Here is a 20,982-nt window from a genome sequence, read left to right on the forward strand (position 1 = left end):
CTTGTACAGCGAGGGTGCGATCGCTTATTAAGAGATGCTAACATGCTGGTGTAGCACAGGAAGAGATCATAAATGTTAGGCATTATTATTATTCCCTAGCCCACTAGGTGGAAACTCAGTGGTGCCAGGATGGCATGCGGGGGGGCCCCCACCCCGCTGCCATTGAGCACACGGGGCAGCAGTTAAGACAATGCACAATGACAATGGCTCTGAGTGCAGAAATCTACAGCTGGCATCACAGAGGAGCGTGAACCACCAGGACTCAGGACCTACAGAAAAGGAAAGGGAACTGGGATTTCTGGAGCCCCAGGGACAAATCAGCCTAAAATACCAGTTGACATTTGTAGCCAAGTCCTTAACTGTTCTGATGAAACAAGAATTAGAATAAAATCAATGAAGTCCACACTTGGTGCAAGATAAGAACTACATGCAGTCCATTTCCAATTTCTTTCTTCCCTCCCGGCACAGATTTCCCAGATGGTATTTATTCCCAGCCTTTTACTTGACCACATTCTTCCTGTCTCTCAATTGATTGCTTATTGGCAACTTCTTCAAAGAATAGGACAGAAGGAAAAAGACACAAAGTGTAGAGCCCATCAAACCTCACATCTAAGACTTAGCCATTTCTGAAACTCAAGCTGCGGTATGGTGAGGCTGAATTTTCATTATGTGAAAATAATTTCGGGGGGAAGTGAGACTTTTGGGCAATCACATGGTTGCCTATTTTATCTGGCTTCTTCTCGCTAGTTTTTTTATAGTTTGATTACTGAACTGTCAGTTTGGAGAATAAAGTGATCTCCTGTTTTGATAGCCTTAGCATTATCATACAGGGTTGACTCTACTTACCAGTGGAAAGCTAATGATGGGTTGAAAAGAATGAAACTTTATAACCAAAGGGAACTGTGATCTCTACTACATTAGGAACATTCCATATAGTTTTTACTAGTATTTTATCATAACTCCTATACAGAAAGCTATTATTAAAGTAGAATTACTGTAATGCCTTGTTTATTACTTACCCTCTTATTTCTACTTGAGCTACAGCAGTGATGTTGATTTGCAGGCTCACAAAATTGCTGTCTGGGTTGTCCTTGTTGGAACTAAAACACAGTTGACATATGATTTAAATTTATTTTCTCAGACGTGTTACTACCATAGACGATCATAAAAAACCTTCTGTATATCAGAGGAGCAACATGCAGTACCAATATGATCATTTGGAAAACAAAAGTATATCCATTCTACAAAATTGTAACCATTTGTAAATGGAAATGTTAAGACCCTCTGTGAGCAAAAGAAATGTAATAACTTTCCATGAGGAGACACCTTATCTGAAAACATAACATATTTCTAGAGAAGCCAACACGTCTTTGCTGCAGTGACTAAGCCCAAAAGGCAGTAAGCTGAGTTCTTGTCCAGCTTCTACAAGGGACACATTCCTTAACTTCTCTGTGCATCAAGCTCATTGCCCATCCAACGGGAAAGGACAGCACAGTCAACTCCTGATTTTCCATACTAATAAAAGGAGAACTGGCATGAATGATCCAAGAGCAGCGCATAATGGAAGAAGTGTTTGTGGTTGGCTCTAGAATGCATCATACCATACATTGTTCTGGCAGCAAACTTACCTTCCTTATGGTTTATTTCTTAAGTAATATTAAAATAAGTGTACTTTACTGCATGCTCACTGGCTGACTAGGATGAGGGGTGAGGAGTGAGGAGTGAATCAGAAGTATGGCCAGTGGAGAGAAGAAGTAAGACCCCAGGAAGAGATTAACACAGTTAGGAGATAACATATAGGTTCATCAGGCACCTCAAGAATCTCAAGATAGAAGGTGCATGTTTAATAATATTTCTTTGAACAGTGGCAAAATTATTTTTAAGTTTGCTGTTTCTTTCTCTCAAATATAATTAGATATAAAATTTCACTTTAAAAATGCATGTATTAAGCAACCAGTGCTGTAAGGAAAATAAAACATCATGTGACAAGAGGCTGGACCAGTCGCTGGGCTTTGGATGCAGCTGCCGTTTGCACTCATTGTCTTACTGGGCTGTCATCGAAATCACCCTAATATTCCAAAGGATAACGCAGCTTTTAGCAGACTGGGATATGACACCACCACTAACAGGTCATGTTTATATTCAGGTCTCATTAAGAAGAGAAAGCCTCCTCTTTTTTCATCATCAAATCTCATGCAGATGCAATGGACAAGCTCTCACACTGATGATGGTAATGGGCCATGTCCCGACTAGCTTTTGAAGCTTTCCAAATGTGGGAGCTGGAAAAGATATGATAAAGGTCTGCTTTCAAAGCAGGAGGAGACAGAATTGTTCCCACAATGCTTTTGAAAAGTGCTGTTCGATTGTATATACTGATAAGGCAACTTAAACGGCAAACACACATAAAAGACATAAACAGGCAAATGTCAGGCTCATTTCCTGCAAAGGGGTATCACTGCTAAGCTTGTGATGAGACTAGAGGGACTTGTTCACCAAAGTTTGAACCCCAGTTTCCAGGCCACTTTATTATTATCACATCTGGGGAGGATCAGTCAACTAAAAAGTTTTTTTTTTTTTTTTTTTTAAAGCAGGATTCTGACTTACTAACTACCAAGAAGTCATTAAGTAATTCCCCTCGTTACAGACTTCATGGTTCCAAGTGCATTACAGGGAACTCTTTAGTTTGGAAGCTTAAGTCTAATTGTTCCACATTTTTACCCAGACCTTGTTCTAGTTTCTAGGTCACTACTGCTTTGCAACAGTGGAAATTAGAATTATAGAAAAAAAGTTTTGTTTAAGTTATCCTATAATTCTATTGCATTTTGCTTCCAAGTGGTTTAAATAATACAATTTTCATGACAACATCCTGAAAATATAAATAGATGTCAAGCATCGAAATTGTCTTGGGACAGGAGTCTAATACGAGGCTTATAGAGGCTGTTCTGAAAAGTCACAAAAGCAGTGGCAGAATCCAAGGCTAATTAAAATCACCCTCTGTCATACAGGCTTTGCCGGGGCACTTGGTACTGCAACCAGTGGTGTCAGCAAAATCTCCTGGTAAGAAAAGACACCAGGCTGGATACATAACTTCGATGCATCTTTCACCTCTTTCCTGGAAGGAAAACCTCCCTCACTAATACCACTGCTCCGCTCAAACAAACAATTCATCACTGCCCTGGATGCTGAGCTATTTATACTGTCGGTGCTAGTTCTTCTCAAGAAATGATGAATTTCCTCTCCATGACTATAGCTTATGTTGTGTGCCAAGGATAAACATGTTTTTCACTTATTACTCCGATGCTATTTTCTTTCTCCTTATTGCTTCCTATTTTCTATTTTCTAACATTCCCTCTATGCTTTCTGCGGTCTCTGGAATGTCAGCAAAACAATACAATGTTCATTTCACCATTACTGAGGAAGCAGCTTCAAGGATGATCACAAAGATCTGTTTGTACATGGGAATCGCAAACTGAGACCAGCTCTAAGCAGGGAGGAAGATGTTTACATGTCACATAGAGCCGGGGCATGGAGAGACCAGTTAATGCAAACATTTGGTGACACAAAATACTTTAAGTTTATTAATTTTCTCTTTTGAGTTCTATTTGTGGAAAAGGATATTAAATGTGGGTACCGGTGGTCAGTGTGCTCAAAAGCTTGAATTCAGACTTGAGAGCATTTGGTTTAATTTATTTTTGGTTTAAGCACATTTAAACTGAATACAGACCATCCATTAAACACTTACGTACATCTTTGGAGCCCGCCAGCAAAGCGTGCAGCTAAATGCTCACCACTATATTTGAATATTAAAAGTATTCTCAAAACTTTTATGTTTTGGGAATTTGATGTTTAGTATGTTACTGTTGCCTCTCCAGTTCTTTCTACATTTCTGCATTTTTGTATTTTTCAGGATAATGTTAAAATAGTCATGAGTTTCTTTAGGGTCTGAGGATGGAATATAATCATGGACCATTTTAGATGAAGAGGGATGTTTAAAAGGCGACCATTTCTATTTTCCATCAAATTCAGCACTTCCTCTCTAAATTCATTATTTGAATGGTGATCTACAGGATGGTTTTGGGGAAGGCATTTACAACATTATTTAGTGTCCTTTGCTCCTTGATTCAGCTACTAGTTACATCCGTTCTATTACTCGAAACTGCAATTAAGGGTAAGAAGCAAACATCAGGAATTTGCTTTGCATCCTTGTACCAGACTTTCTGTCTAAAGGCTGCAACTTTTATGAGATAGGTATCTTTTTCTGAAGTGATGCAAAGCTTCACGCTACTGCAGGATCAGTGTTACAGACAATGATGGTGAAAAACAGAAACTTCAGGTTACTGAAGTGTCTGGAGAGATGATGGTCCTTCCCTATGGAGTGCTTTTTCTTTTTCTCTTTTTCTTTTCTGAAAACTTAGAAATATAAACAGGAGATTTTCCAAATGAAAATATTTTGGACTACCTGAACCTTTTGGAAAATATACATTTATATAGATACAAAGAAATGATTTAATACGGTTTTGGTAAAATGAAGGGGTATGATAGATGAATTCATTCCATCTGTATCCCATCACTAATTTGGGTAAAATTTTTAAAATCTCTAAGATTCAGCAGAAAATATTTAAGTTAAATTCGAAAAAGAACTGACTAAGGTCAGAACACCTAAGTTAGAAAACCTTCCTTCCTAGAAATCTATCACAAAGTTGAGAGGATATGGTTTGTGACACAGGTTGCAGATTTTAAAAATCTACTACATTCTTATAGAGATTATATATATATATTTTTTTTAAGATTTTAAAAATTTTTATTCATTTAGTTTTGGCTGCGTTGGGTCTTCGTTGCTGTGTGCGGGCTTTCTCTAGTTGCGGTGGGCGGGGGCTGCTCTTTGTTGCCGTGCGCGGGCTTCTCATTGCAGTGGCTTCTCTTGTTGCAGAGCACGGGCTCTAGGCACACGGGCTTCAGTAGTTGCGGCTCATGGGCTCCAGAGCGCAGGCTCAGGAGTTGTGGTGCACGGGCGCAGTTGCTCTGCGGCATGTGGGCTCTTCATGGACCAGGGATGGCACCTGCATCCCCTGCATTGGCAGGCGGATTCTTATGCACTGCGCCACCAGGGAAGTCCGGGATTATATACTTTTTTAAAAAAAACTGGTAAACCTCTAACTGAAGTAGCTATTAGAAAGTAATCCACTCTGTAAAGTAATTTCTCTAAAAGTCATCACGCTCTAATGACTTCCCTTCTTGCAGGACAGGAGGTAAGTTTAGAGATTAGTCCTCTTGCACACCAGTATTTGAGAACCAAATTGTAGGCACTGACTTCAGAGACATTGTTATATTAGAACAAGGGTTGAACACGCTGGGCATGTGCTGTCTATATCAGTGTTCTTCACACGTTTAAAATTGCAGCCCACAAATACATATGTATACATGCACACATATATATTTATATACGTCCTACAGGATGTCTTATGACACACATTTACATGTATCTGAAAGGAATTTTTCATGAACTCTGATATATTCTATTCCGTATCCTTTTCTTTTCATCCAGGTCTAGAGCCATTACATTGATTCCCTTACTGGCTAAAGGGTTTAAGTCCACACTTGGGAATCCCTGGCCCTCATGACACATTGCTCTCTGTAGGTCTTTTAACTCATGAAATATTATTTTCAGCCATGAAGGAGCAAACAGAATAGACAGAGACAAGGTAAAGTCCCACTTGAATCGTGGGGTAGAGTCAGCCTTAGACAAAAGGGGCAGCTCCCTTCAGGGTTTGGCTTAGAGTTGCCAGAGAAGGCCCTGCCTTCTGAATATATGATCTTACCTGCGTCCTGCCTTGCTGCTCACAATTAAACTGTCAGAGACTCACTCATCCTTGAAAAGTTAGATTACAAGATTGCAAGCTCAAAATCTATGCTTTTTTTGGAGAAATTATGTTCTCAGGGATTAGCTGACCCCCAGCAGAGAGAATGGCAGGATGTGGTAGGGGTACTGGTGCGGGGTGGGAAAAGCCATGTGCATCAGAAAGAGGAAAGACGGAGGAGCAGGTGGGGTGGGAGCGTGCTCAGGACAAAATTTTACTGTCACGCCTTGGCCTGCAGAATGGATCTCTTCTTCAAAAGCCACACACACACACACACACAAAATAGAAAAGAAAAAGCAAAAAAACAGAAATAACTAATAACTGAGAAACAAAGGTAAAATGGTCTGTGAACGTCTGGGTTCTAATTTCAGAAGAAAGTTTAAGGTGAAGGAGCTTGATGAGGGCATTCATTTCACCATGGATTCTCTTTACTACTGAATGCTGATGGTATTTCAGGCATGTAAAGGTCTAACCTTCTGATTTGGAGATCGAAGTTAATGCTTATGTTTGTTTTCTCAAGTCGTGGAACTGCAAATCGGAGGCCCAGAGAAGACTAAAAAAAAAAAAAAAAAAATCACAAGACACTAAGTTTATTACATGGGAGGAACCTTACACACAGCATAGAAATCTTTTTAAGTCATCCCTGCAAATCCCCACCCTAGACTGCTGTCCCTTTTTCTGCTTCTACCCCAAAGCTGAGACTTTGGGGCCCAGGCAATGTGAGTCCCTACACATTGTGGTTCCCTCTCGTCATTTATCCTCCTATCAACTCTTTTCCCGCCACCTTCTTTATGTGCTAAATTAAAAACAACCTAAATACACGAGAAGAGATTGATTTAGAAAACTGTGCTGATTCTGTTTGATGGACATTTAGGTCATCATTGAAGTTACATCGGTAAAGCCTATGCCATGTGGAAAATGCCTCTAATGTAACTATGGTCAAAAAAGAAAACAGGTTGCAAAGTTATATGTGCCATGGTTTCACCTATGGTTTTAAAGGGCTACCAGTGGGAAAATTACTGTACAGGAGTGAGGGTGTCTTGTAAGAAAATATACCAGGATAATATGCTGCAGTTCAGGTTGTGAGTGTACGGATTATTTTTTCCATCTTTCTTTCTCTTCCAAAGTTTTAAAACTGTTCTTACTATTTTTATAGTTTGAAAACAGCTTTTTAAAAACCTGGAGAAAAGTGCATCCAATGGTAAGATAAACAAGGAAGTAAAAATAATAGCTAAGACATGTAATTATATTACTTAGGCTCTCATGCCCTGTACTAAGCTTTATATGCAATGTCTCATGTAATCACAACATCCACACCACGAGGTGTACAGTGAACGCTGACATTTTACAGTCCAGCAGCAATCTGAGGAGTAGGGAGATGAAGTGCCTTGCTCCAGGTGCCGAGCAAATAAACTCTAGATTTGGAACTGAAATCGCTACAAGCCAACTCCAGAACCTGGAACTCACAGCCACTACACTATGAGAATCAAACCAGCAATCAAACTGGTGTTATTATGAACCAGTAATAATATGAACTCATAATAAACCATCATTTTTATCATAAATCCTCATTTCACTAGCCCTTACCGAATGAGCTGCAAGCCAGGTACTGCCCTGGTGGCTTTACATATACCATATCGTTGCATTGCTCCAAACATTCCTACAAACAGGTATTCTCCCATCTCAGGGTGACTTGCCCAAGGTATCACTGCTGATCATTGGAGAAACTGGGATAATAATTAGGGTGTGCCTAATTATTAAGCCTATACATCCTTATGCCCCAGCCAGGATGAATTCCTTTATAATTCCAAACGTGCAATTTTCTGTCAGACCTCTGGGGCTTTGCACATGCTCTTCTCTGTTCTTTAGAAACGTTTACAGTCTTTTCCTGCTTTTTCTACTTGCAGAACTCCTACTCATGCGTCAAAACTCAGGACAAGGGGTCCTCCTGCAATACACCCTCCAAGCCCACAGGCCAGGTCAGGCAGAAATGTTCTCTTTATTCTTTGTCTCCTTCTTTGCTACTCACCCATGACTCAACCTATAATGTTGCTAAATTTTAAGTTTCTTATGGAATGGGGATTGTACATTTTCATCTCGATATTATCAGACTCTAGTTTAGTACCAGGCATATAGAAGGGGTGTAATTAAAAGTGGTGAAAAAGAGTGTGCCCTTGTTTGCACACTTCCAGTGATGGGGAGCTTACTGTATTGTGGGGAGGCCTGTATAATGTTGGTCTTTTATTATTCAGCACAAGATGAGGATACCCTAAAGGTGTGACAATTTCATACTGATAAGAGACATATGTTCTTAACTAGAACCAAAAGCCAGATCTCTGGGCATTGATTCTAAAGAGGCTTTGTTGAGCCACTGTTTTTTTTTTTTTATTATCCTACTAGAGAGACTTTGTGAATTTTTACAAATCTTATCGGTATCTAAATATTTTACATTATTAAAGCTATTATATGAAAATGATGTTACTACTTACAAATCAGAAGTAAACTTCTGAATACAACCTTGAATACTTTGTTAAAATAAAAAGTCACTTGAAAACTACTTTTTAAAAAATATCAGGACTGGGATAATTAATCCCGGCAATTTGTGATGCTTTCTAATAGTTAGGACTACTTTTACAGTTGGAATTTTACTACAACCCATTAAGAGTATTCTTTTAGAAGTACAAAATGAAGAAGTAAATAAATCAAAGCATTTTATAACAAAACAGAATGCAATAAAATTTGATGTGTTTAAGGGCATTCAAGGGTGAGATAAGAAAGCTATTAGGTTTCTTCTACTATAGACCTCAGAGATAAACGAATACAAACCATTTACTTCCTTGACTTCTAAAGATTATTTGCTGGTAAAATGGATTGACATCTTTTCACAAAAACACATTTGTGGCTAAGACCACACTGCCATTTTTACCCTCCACTTTGAACAACACTGGTGTCCAGTTTTTGTTCCAAGATTATCCTTAGTTATTGATGACCTTAGATGATCTCTGGTCTGGATATAACACTTTTAATACTGAAAAAGGAATGAGTGCCCGGTCACCTACAGATGCTAACACCATTACCACCATGTCAATTCATTTCTGTCTGGCCTTAGGTAGACCTTTTCCTATCAAATTGGGTGGCTGAATTTTTCTTGAAAACTAGTCAAAGGATTTATTAGCTTCTAGATAAAAGGATTCTAATGAAAAATGTTCTAATATCTCAGCTTAGACATCCCATTCTGTCTTTCATGGCTTTGTTGAAAAATCTCATCTGTTATTCATTAGTTTTTATCCAATTTTTGCAGACCTGCTAGAACGTGGGCTTTTTGTTGAGGCCTGGTTCGAATCCTGGCTTCTGTTCTTCATTATGTGAGACTTTGGGTAACTCATTTGATTTCTCTGAGTCTCAGTTTCCTCATCCATAACACAGGAGAAATACCTGACTCATAGGATTGTTGGTAGTTGTGAAAATTAAATGAGATAACACACACAAAACACCCAGTGATGGAATTATAACACAGAGGGCAATCAATACATGTTAATTAATAAAAATGTGTTATAAACATTTACCTTTCATTTAAATATTTACTTTTTTGACCCAAGAAGTGAGTTTACTAGACTACAGCTTGGCATATCTTTTAAATACTCAGGATGAACGGAATGATAATCAATTTAGAATATAAAAAGGCAAACATACTATTTTAGCACAATATCCCAGATTATAAACTGGGAATAGGTGTTACTGGATAGAAAGTTTCAAAGGCTCAAATAAATATGAGAAACACTGGGCTAGAAGGTTTCCTTACTGCAGAACTTCTCAGCACCTTTAAAATGGAACAGGCACCTGAATGTCCCAGGGGAGGATATGATTCTCAGCAGTGACTATAGGGCTCCCTTTTAAGGGCTTGCCTCAAAGGATTAACACTCTTTGGAAGACGCTTTGGGAAGCTGTTCTAATACAAACCTACACACTTACACATTTCCAGGAAGGTTTTTTCAAACAGGCCATTTCATTATCAATGAATCATAAGCATCTAATTTAAAACAGAGGACTACATATGTTTAATTTGTAACACTTAATTACGTAGTATTTGCAGATTTCAGGGGTTTTTTCCTGATTTATAACTCCATAAAATAATGATTTCTACTGTGATATTTATTACAAGGAGTTACTCTGTGTATACTTAAACTGCAATGGCATAAAATGAATTTATTGACCACAAGTAATCCTGAATGGGAAGTTCCTAAACCTGGAAACAAAGAAAGAAAAAGAAGATTCCTTATTCTTTCATAAGCCTGTTACAGATCATGATTGATCCTTTCTTTTTTCTTGCTGTAAACAATTTTTTGCATTATTCTTTATCAAGTAAGATGCATGGAAAATACAGACCTGGTAAAGCTGTTTTCAAACCTGGATTATGGTAATATTTTAACAGGAAAACACTGTGAATGATATTCACATGGGAGGTATATCTAAAGTAAAAGTTTAATCATCTTTGCTAAAATTCTTAATTCTGTTATTTCTTAAATCCTTTACATCGTAGTTCTTCTTGGATTCAAAGAAAACATTTGTAGTGAAATTCAAAGAAAATATACTCGAGAAAAAAATCTGTAGTAAAAAAAAATAGTTTTTACAGATTTGTTGAGACTGAAGACATGTAAGACTGATGTCAAAAGAAAAGGCATATGGGCTTCCCTGGTGGCGCAGTGGTTGAGAGTCTGCCTGCCGATGCAGGCAGGGGACACGGGTTCGTGCTCCGGTCCGGAAAGATCCCACATGCCGCGGAGCGGCTGGGCCCGTGAGCCATGGCCGCTGAGCCCGCGCGTCCGGAGCCTGTGCTCCGCAATGGGAGAGGCCACAACAGTGAGAGGCCCGCATACCACCCCCCCCCCCCCCCCACACACACACACACACGCATATGAAAGTATTCATCATTTGGTGTATTTTAGCTCAGATTGTCCACTCAGTGTGGGGTTGTGATGCAAAATCCCACCACCCTGGGAATTTCCTGCCTAATTGGTTTTAGTTGCCAGGTGCTAAATTGCTGAGTGCTAATTGGGGGTGCTCTCCACTAGTTCTCTTTAAAATTCAATTAGACAGAAATCAGTTAAGTGCATCTGGTTTTCTCTTACGTTTGTTCCAGCCACCATAGGGTTCCCAAGGTCACACACCACCATTCGGGTGACATTGTCCATCTTGTACTCACAGCTCAGTGGTCGCAATGCCTGCAACGGGAAAGAACACCAGTGTGGAGTCAGGGGCGGAATAAACGACATCCTGTCGCAAAAGCAATGCTGCGGGCCAGGCAGCTTCTCTTGATTTCAAACACCTGTGTGAGTGCCTGAGCCCAAGGGTTCATGTGTGACCATCAACTCAGAAGAGAAGCTTGTGAGAAAAGACCAAAGTTTAATTTTAAGAAGAAACATGTTTTATGGGTAAACACATTTGTTGTGTTTCATTGAGGAAGAAAATGCTTAGTAGAATATATATATATGTGTGTGTGTGTGTGTGTGTGTGTGTATATATATATATGTTCCACTGTTCCACGTGGCATGTGGGATCTTAGTTCCCTGACTAGGGATTGAACCTGCACCCCCTGCAGTGGAAGCGCTGAGTCTTAACCACTGGACCACCAGGGAAGTCCCTGAAAATGCTTAGTAGACTATTTATATGAACATTTTTGAAATGATTTGCACTACTGTTCATGTTCAGTTTGGGCCATGAAGATCATGGATAATTAAACATAACTAAACAAATTAATTTTTGCAAACATGAAATGACAGCAAGATGTATATTATAGATTATCCTACAACGCAATGACCATTTGCAAGAGAATTGCTTTGGACACAAATTTCTCCATACCATGGTTCCATTTTGAGATTACACACCCAATCTTAGTTCAATCCTATAAATACTTGGGAAGAGAACACTTTTTTATGTTTACCCACTGCTTTTCACCTCCCGTCTTGCCCCATATCCTGTTCTGATTAGAATGTATAAAAACTCAAGTTTGAAGAGGCACTTAGAACTGTGTGCTGGAGAAGGTCTCAAGGTTACAGCCGACGGGCTTATTTTACTTAGCCTAATGTCCTTAAGGGTCATCCATGTTGTAGTATGTGGCAGAATTTCCTTCCTTAAGGCTGAATAATATTCCATTGTATGTGTGTACTGTATATTGTTCATCTGTTCACCCACTGATGGCCATTTGGGTTGTTTCCACCTCTTGGCTATTGTGAATAGTGCTGCTACGAAAATGGATGTGCAGGTTATCAGTTGAGATACTGATTTTATTTCCTTTGTATATATACACAGAAGTGGCATTGCTGGATCATATGATAGTTCTCTTTTGAAGTTTTTGAGGATGATGTAATTTTTAAGGGGAAAATTTGGGGAGACTATTGTTTTGCTGATTGTATGAGGTGGTGTTAGTGTATTTCTTATTGGGCCCCAGTTCTTGAACACTGCTTTGTTTAACTGGGCACCTGAGCATCTCATAGCTCAGGAATAATTTTTAGATTATTGTTCATTCATTTTGGAGATTTCTCTGAGGTTCAAAGAATAATTTTAGGAGATGATCTGGATCTTAAACTGCATTTTTGCGTCCATTGCCAAAGCCTGTTATTTGTACCATAATGGCAATTTAGTACAAAGGGAAAATAAGGGTTATATTTATTGCAGCATCTGTGTTTGTGTCTAAAATACTGTTTATTTTAGCAAGAACAAGGTTGTGATTCAACACTGGTTTCAGGTTAGTGGAAAAAACTGAGACTGTGGCGTTTTGCTTTCTAGTCTTCTGTCCTGTGTTTATGTGAAAAACACATGAAAGGAAAACAGTGAAATCTAGTGGAAAAGGAGTTATTGACCTATGTTTGTGTTATTATAAATGTTCCCGTGTTTAAATTAATGGATCTTTACAGTGGAATATCATGCCAGAATGACAAAGGATGTGTTAAATCTGTGAGTGTTGGTCTGGAAAGATAGTCTATGAAACGTAGACGTAGAGATGGAGGTGTGTATGTGTGGGCAGAGAAAACAGTCTGCAAGGATATATAAACTGAGTGGAGAGAATTAAAAGTTATTTCTATGTGGTAGCATTAAAAAAAAAAAAAAGTTACACCCGACGGAGGGGAAAGTAAAGGAGGTTTATCTTTGGACTCCTGTCCTCTGGTCACAGCTCTCCTTTGTGTCTTCAGGCTAGAAATCCACATCTGGATCTCCACCCTGAGCCCCTTTCCATCTTTCAAAACCTAATGTCCCTATGGCCCTGCTCTTGCCCGTGGTAATAGCTACATACGTTCACCCATTACTTCACTCTGACTTGGTAAGTGCTACTGATGTATTACCTGTCAGCCTCATTCCCAAAGATAAGCTTGCAAACTGAGGACTTTCACAAAGGACCCCATGAGAGGACCATGGAAGAGGGTTCCAAATACGAGGACCACTTAGCCGTCGCTCAGCTCTATCGAAATTTCATTTAAGGAAGTCATGTGAATTTTCAAGGATAAGTTTCAGAAACCACCTCCTTTCCATTCTTTCCACATGGTTGAGAAAAACCAAGAGCCAAAACCAAAACAAAGAAAAGGCAAATGAACCCCAGATACCTAAGTCAGGAGCTCTGTGGGTAAATCATACGCTTTAAGAAAATGAGCTTAAGCAAGCAGGGGGTTTTTTGTATCTGTTCTCTTCCCAGTGCCTAGAAAAACGTCCAGCACAAAGCAGTAGACGGTGTCAGGAGATACACAGCAAACGTAGCTCCCAATCTTTCCTACGAGGAGCCTGAAATGAAATGGACAAGCACTATAAAGCCCTCTTCCTGCCATCAGCCATTGAAAGGTGTGTTTTAACTCACGGGAAAGAAATGAAATCTCTGATATTCAGAGGCAGCATTTAATACCTGCTCTTTGCAAATAACCTGAGTGACATGTTAGTATCCTAAGGAGGTAAGAAACATATTTTCCAAAAGCTGATAATATTTTTCCTTCTCAAAGGTAGCTTTAGCATGTATTCAAGTTCTGAAGGATCCATAACTGGCTCTAATTGTACAGAGATGTTTTGTGTTGGGATTACTAACTCAATCCTGAAAACAGGAAAAAAAAAAAAAAGAACTCAGCAACAGCTTTCCAAAATACCCACGTGTCCCTTGAACATAATTCAAGGATTTGGTTTCTATAGTAAATATTTTTATCTTATCTGAAGGTTGAAAGTCATATGTACATATTTTCCCCAGCTTTCTAGAAATAGCTTTTTCACATCAATCAGAGATCTTTTCTCTCCCCAGATTCCCCACCCTTTTTCTTTTTTTAACCTTTATTTCCTCTCTCTGAGTGGGAGAAACAATGATTGTTTTTGTAGATATTTCTAGATTATTTTCCTCAGCTGTTCCTGGGACTGTCTTGTTCTCATCCATTTATAGCTCTTAGAGTATTATTCATTCACTGAAAATATTTACTGTGTACCTGCCACTTACCAGGCACTGATCAAAAAAAAAAAACAAAACACCCTTGTCCTCCTTAAATGTCCTATTATTATAAGAATTGTAATAAGGAATCACAAGCAATTGTAACAAGCACTGGAAACACACAATTAGTACAGTTTGTTAAGTTTCATGAGAGCAGAAATTCACAATGTTGGAGGAGGACAGGCACATAGAAGTAAGCAATCAGAGAAGACATCCTGGAGGAAGTGACATAACCTCATAGGGGGCCTGGCAGCTCAGTGGTTAAGAAGACGGGCCTGGACCTGACAGCTGAGGTGTCAGTCTTGGTTCTGCTACGTAATAGCTGTGTACCTTTGGGCATGTTTCTGAATTTCTCCTTATCTATACAACAGGGAAAATGATAGCCTTACCGTTTCTCTATCAGGCTGTTATGAGGACTAAGTAAATTGACTACTTGCAAGAGCACAGAGCAGAGCCCAGCTCATAGCACTTGCTTGGTGAATTTCAGCAGCCTCAGTCGTTATTAGGCTGAGGCCTGAAGGGTGAGTAGTAAGAAGTAAGCTGGGGAAAGGGGATGAGAGAGTAGAGTTACAGAGGGAACAGCAGGTGCGAGCTCTCTGTGGCGGGAGGGCGCATAGGTATTACAGAAACAGAAAAGAAATTCCATCCCTCTAGGACTAGGGTGGGAGGTAAAGGAAAGAAGCAAAGACTCGTGATGAAGCTGAGGAGGTCAGCAGGGTTGATGTAATTAAGGGCCTCATAAGTCATCTCAGGGCTTTGTAGGACTTTATCCTATAAGCAATGGGGAGCTAGTGAGGGTTTTCAGCCAGAGAGTGACAGGGTCAGATTTGCATTTTAGAAAGAGGGCTTCCCAGGGCTTCCCTGGTGGTGCAGTGGTTAATAATCCGCCTGCCAATGCAGGGGACACAGATTTGATCCCTGGTCCGGGAAGATCCCACATGCAGTGGAGCAACTAAACCCATGAGCCACAACTACTGAGCTCGCGTGCCACAACTACTGAGCTCACGTGCCACAACTACTGAAGCCCACGCACCTAGAACCCGTGCTCCGCAACAAGAGAAGCCACTGCAACGAGAAGCCCGTGCACCACAACGAAGAGTAGCCCCTGCTCACCGCAACTAGAGAAAGCCCAGCAATGAAGACCCAACACAGCCAAAAAAAGAAAGAAAGAAAGAGAGCTTCCCATGCAGGGAAGGGGCTGGAGGCTGGGAGATGGGGAGATGAGTTAGGAGACTGGTGTAGCCATCTTGGGAGAAGATTGTGCCAGCCTGGAGGAAGGCAGTGACCGTGGCAGTGAGATGGAGAGAGGATAGGGTTGGACAGGTGTAGGACTGACTTAGGCTTTAGAAACTGGGTGGAGACTGGCGCGATTCTCTGAGACAGACTAGAGGGAGGAGGAGTGTGGGAAGATGACGTCTAGTTCCAGAAGCACTGCATGTGAGGTAGTTTGAGACAGAGGAGTGGAGCATGTATGAGGTCCCTTGAATAGACACATTCATAGTGACAGAATGTGGAACACTGGGTACCAGAGGCTGGGGAAAGGGGGCAAGAGGGAGTTGGTGTTTCATGGGTACAGAGTTTCAGTCTGGGGTGATGAAAGTGTTCTGGAGATGGACGGTAGTGATGGTTACACAACAATGTGATTATACTTCGTGGCACTGAACTGTACACCTCAAAAGGGTTAAAATGGTACATTTTATGTTACATATAATTTACAACAATAATAATAAAAAGATAAGGCACATGGGCCTTTATTCCTAGAAAAATTTAGAAGGTCACCGAAAAGAACTGTAAAGGCTGGCTCCCTTAAGGTCTCCAGAGGAAGAGATGATCAGCTTCTACATTTTCGAAAAGATGAATATTTTTAGCCAAAGAACAACAAAACTGACAATCAGATAATCCTTCATACTTTTCCCCTTGAGAGAAAATTGTTAAAAAAAAAAAAACAAAACTTGAACCAAGTATAAATAAAAAGAGACACAAACTTCAAACTGCTTAACAACAAAGAAGGAATTAGAATGTGGCTTAGTCATGTCAAACCAGATTCTGCCCAAGGGAAACTGATGGAGGAAAAACAGTTAAAGACTCATTGGAGATTATAGATAATGTCTGTTATAATGTTTAAAGCCAAAGATAGAAATGATAAATGTTTCCTGTGTTTTCCACCCAACAGTGAACAGTAAACTAGATGTTTTGCTAAAAGAAGAATATTTTGAATAGATGCTTTGTTTAACAAAGTCAGGGGTGCAGTGACAGAAAAGGAGTTGAAATAAAAATATAGGAAGAGCCCTGGAACATTTTTTAAAATAACATACTTGAGCTTCATTGTTTGTTTATGTATTATTTGCATGTAATTATTCTTAAGTGATATGTTCCTACAGATTTCTTCAACAGAAACTCGTGATGACTGTACAACTGTCAAAGATACTGGATTATTGCTCCTCTGGGTTATTTTTTCACTGAGAAGATAATTCAGTCAAAACATAAGTCATGAGACTAGCGGTGTGCGCAGAGAATTTTGTATTCCCCACGTTTGTAAATGCCTTTCAAATACTGACGTCACAACCGTTGTTAGCATTTCTTTAGAGGAATTCTTTTTCATTAAATTATTTGATCATTAGAATGTGCACGTTCCCAAGAGGATGCAGTTTTTGGAAAGTAGCAGAACTTTAATAAACTTCAGTTAAATGAACATATCCATCAGCAAGAATTTAAATAACACTCATCATGCCGACCTCTACGTGAAGTGCAGGGATGACTATAAAAGTGTGAAACTTGGTCTCTGCCCTTAATTGTGAGTCTGTGTATCTTTGAAACCAAGGGACTCTCTCTGTTATCCTTCACTGTATTTATAATGGTTTTAGAGCAGAACCTGAGGATATTCTGAGTGGGAAGATTCATATTGTGATAAGGAAAGGAAATCTGTAAAAAGCATTGCTGTGAGTTTAACAAATAGTGGCATTGCAGGACTGGCAAATGACAAAAACCTGGCTTTTTCTTGGTCCCGGTCCCGAAAAGGTGGACCAAGAAAAAAGAAAACATGAACGTGTTTCCTTTCCAGTGCCTGTCTAGGCTGTTTTCAGTGCTCAGCTGGGAGTGGTCGGACCTTCCTCCATAAGCAGTAATGAAAACCAGACCTCCTGGGACCTGCTTGAAGCATAAAGGAACTCAAAGACCAGAAAACAGCCAGGGAGGGTGGGAGTTAGCTTGGGGAGTGTAGCGGATGGATCACATTGATGAGCTGCTTCTTTCAGACAGCTGTCTTCCGTGTTTCAACTCCCAATCTTGGGCCAGTTTATCTTTGCACCGTGGCCGAGAAAGATATTAATACTGCTTAAGACCATCTTCCTTCCTGGGCCGTTGCTATTCTGCTTAACAAAATAAGGTGCCATTTTGTTTTGTTTTATCGAGGAAGGAATCCTCAGCTAAGATGACTTAACATGGGTTTGTCTTCAAAAATATACCGAGCTCTCGGGCTTCCCTGGTGGCGCGGTGGTTGGGAGTCCGCCTGCCGATGCAGGGGACGTGGGTTCTTGCCCCGGTCCGGGAGGATCCCACATGCCGCGGAGCGGCTGGGCCCGTGAGCCATGGCCGCTGAGCCTGCACGTCCGGAGCCTGTGCTCCGCAACGGGAGAGGCCACAGCGGTGAGAGGCCCGCGTACCGCAAAAAAAAAAAAAAAAAAAAAAAAAAAAAAAAAATATACCGAGCTCTTTCCTCCTCCAGATCACCTACAGGCATTACCTTGTTGCTGCGTTCAATCCCAACATAATCAGCCTCTTCTGGAATTATCACAAAGAGCTCGGCTTCGTAGGCACCTTCCCCTTCATTTCTCGCGTTGATTATGAGCGTAAGGTGGTTTTCATCTCCAATGATGACCTGATGCTTATCTCTAAAAATGCAGTTTAAAAAGAATCATTAGGTACTGTGCATCTCTGGATTCATGGGTATTTTATTTAGAGGAAGATGTAAACATGCAAGACTGGGAAAAAAAACAAGATGGATCGTCATGAGGGGGTGGTGAGAAGAATCAAAACTATGTCTGGATGAGAAGGACAGGAAACCATCCAGGGGTGTTCTGGTAAATATTTAACAACCAGCGCTTCAAACTAGTGGTTACCAGTGGAGGAAGGGGCAACATCGGGGGCGGGGGCAGGGGGAGGTACAAACCACTGGGTCTGAGACAGGCTCACGGATGTATGTACAACTCAGGGAATAGAGCCCCTACTTTGGAATAACTGTAAATGGAAAGTAACGTTTAAAAACTGTATAATAGGGCTTCCCTGGTGGTGCAGCGGTTAAGAATCTGCCTGCCAATGCAGGGGACACGGGTTCGAGCCCTGGTCCGGGAAGATCCCACATGCCGTGGAGCAGCCAAGCCTGTGCGCCACAACTACTGAGCCTGTGCTCTAGAGCCCGTGAGCCACAACCACTGAGCCCGTGTGCCACAACTACTGAGCCTGTGCTCTAGAGCCCGTGAGCCACAACCACTGAGCCCGTGTGCCACAACTACTGAAGCCTGTGCACCTAGAGCCCATGCTCCGCAACAAGAGAAGCCACCACAATAAGAAGCCCGCGCACCACAATGAAGAGTAGTCCCCGCTCACCGCAACTAGAGAAAACCCGTGCGCAGCAACGAAGACCCAACGCAGCCAAAACTAAATTTATGTATTTATTTATTTTTAAAAAACCTGTATAATAAAGTAACAACCAGTTCTCAAAAACAAAAGGAAACAAAGAAAACCAGGATGTGTAGCATTTGCCGCTGCCAGTGGTGTAAATCCTCCCACTGTGATCAATTTCAAGCTCCCAACATAGTTAACGATCTGCCAGCAAAAATTCCCGAAAAGTTAACAATTAGCTCACAAGCCAGGAGGAGACGGCTTCAGCACATCCCTGAAAACATCCCATAGGAGGAAGATGGGCAATGGGAAGAGAGGGAGAGAGGTGGTTTAGAAAGTAGGAGGGGAAGCTGCGTGTGACGCAAAGTGGAAAATAAGAGGGAAGAAAGAGGCAGATAAAGGAAGATCTCAAATAGCTGATTGTGAGGTATTCTGAGGACATTTAATTCACTCCAGACTTCAAATTGAAACAGCATTTGGAAATGCCTACTTGTGACCCTTAAGCAAAGCTATTGCTTCGGACAGTGGCTAGATTATGAAGTTTGGAAAAAGTCCCCTTGAGAGGTTACCAAGAAGCTTCCAAACACTGGCAGCAAGATAGTTCCTGGGGTGGGGATGGGTTGAGGCAGGTAGAGACGAGAGCAACCGGAACCACCAGAGATGAGTTAACTTCAAACAGAAGCATTTCCCCCCACTTTTGGTGAAGGATGGAACGGCTCAGGCAAGGTCTTGGGGTGTGTTACTTGACACCAATGACAAAGACCTAAGCCACAGGCTAACCCAAAGTGTAGCCAAGCTCAGAAATTTCACGCAGTGCACTTATTTTGGTAGTGGCTGGAAGTGTATACTTTCTCCAGAGAAGCTTTAAGTAAACACCTGTATGCCATTAGGTAAAATGGACAAGTTTATTTATTTAAACTTACGGTCTAGCTGACAGCTTCAAGTCAGGAATGCACATGTTATCTTCTCCACAGTCGACCAGGATGTGAGCCTGTGTTGTGGAAAAACATGTATCAGGAAGAATCTGGGAAAACCTGAATCCCGTCCTTTCTCTTGAAAATTATGAATGATCCCACAAGTTAAACCAAAGCTTTCCTTTCACTCTGCATGAGTCTACCTAGCTAGAAACTCTGTTTGGCAGTGACCTCCCCTTATAGGCTAGCTTACTTAGGAGCCCGATTCCAATTCATTCTGAAATGTCTGTAAAGAATGCTACTCTGGCCGCTGGTTTGAGGCTTACAGGCTGTACTGCTTCTATTACGGCCACATTTTGAACAAATTAAATCTTGGTTCCACAAGGGGAAGGGCTTCTGAAAACACAGGGATGCAGTGTTTCAGGAAACATGTTCAGAAAATCTCCCAAATGTTACAAGTGTGTATGCAGGAATGAAAACAAAAGGGCCTGGATTTCATCTTAAGGTCACAGGAGCAATGCCCAGGGCCTGATTGAGAATATACCATCAAAGACGGGCCAGGACCTACCTGTTCGGTAACAACGTTTTCCCTGTAGTAATTCAATATTGGTTTCACCTCCAGACCTTCTTTAAAGGTGGATTCATCCAAACTGTAATTCAAACTAATGTTGATTGGAGACAGTTTATCTCGGAATTCAGTTTCATCCTAGGGAAAATAATCACAAACTCAAGAAAGGCCCTGTAAAATGGCTGCGAGATGTTAGTTGGTGGAAGACAGGCAGCACTTGCCTCTGGCCATTAAAAGTGAACCATGAAGTAACTACCACCCCAGCGGGCCTAGGCACATGCTGTGGACGTGGCATAGAGAAGCCGGTTTAATGAACGTATGTTCAGAGTTGGAATCATTTAGGCTTCGTTGAAATACATGCTTCTGGAAGCAATCTTCAGGTTCTCCAGATCTTCAACAACTCACACGGATTGGTCAGATTGCACAGTTAAAAATCAGTTGCACAGGAAACGTCACTGAAAGTTTCATGAACTGGGATTTTTATCTTAATGAGGCTGGCAGAATTTGTAAGTCCCCTTGGGCTCAGAGGAAGAAAACCTCTCGATTCTCTTCCTTTCTTAGCATCTC

At 40.8% G+C, this 20,982-nt stretch overlaps 1 protein-coding gene across 5 annotated transcripts in view; it reads right to left on the reverse strand.

Moving 5' to 3' along the window:
- ITGA8 (integrin subunit alpha 8) overlaps nt 1-20,982 on the reverse strand; it is a 179,736-nt gene that overhangs the window by 56,003 nt on the left and 102,751 nt on the right. For 4 of the 5 annotated variants that reach the window (XM_073801692.1, XM_073801693.1, XM_033852478.2 and 1 more), the window contains 6 exons: nt 20,416-20,553; nt 19,857-19,924; nt 18,056-18,203; nt 10,988-11,080; nt 6,332-6,411; nt 1,020-1,100 (listed from right to left, as the gene is read on the reverse strand). In XM_073801692.1, coding sequence (XP_073657793.1) covers nt 1,020-1,100; nt 6,332-6,411; nt 10,988-11,080; nt 18,056-18,203; nt 19,857-19,924; nt 20,416-20,553 — 608 coding nt within the window. The remainder of the gene's footprint in view (nt 1-1,019; nt 1,101-6,331; nt 6,412-10,987; nt 11,081-18,055; nt 18,204-19,856; nt 19,925-20,415; nt 20,554-20,982) is intronic. The other variant, XM_033852479.2, reaches the window with a different exon arrangement.

The sequence above is a fragment of the Tursiops truncatus genome, chromosome 2, assembly GCF_011762595.2.
Source record: "Tursiops truncatus isolate mTurTru1 chromosome 2, mTurTru1.mat.Y, whole genome shotgun sequence".
Lineage (NCBI taxonomy): Eukaryota > Metazoa > Chordata > Mammalia > Artiodactyla > Delphinidae > Tursiops > Tursiops truncatus.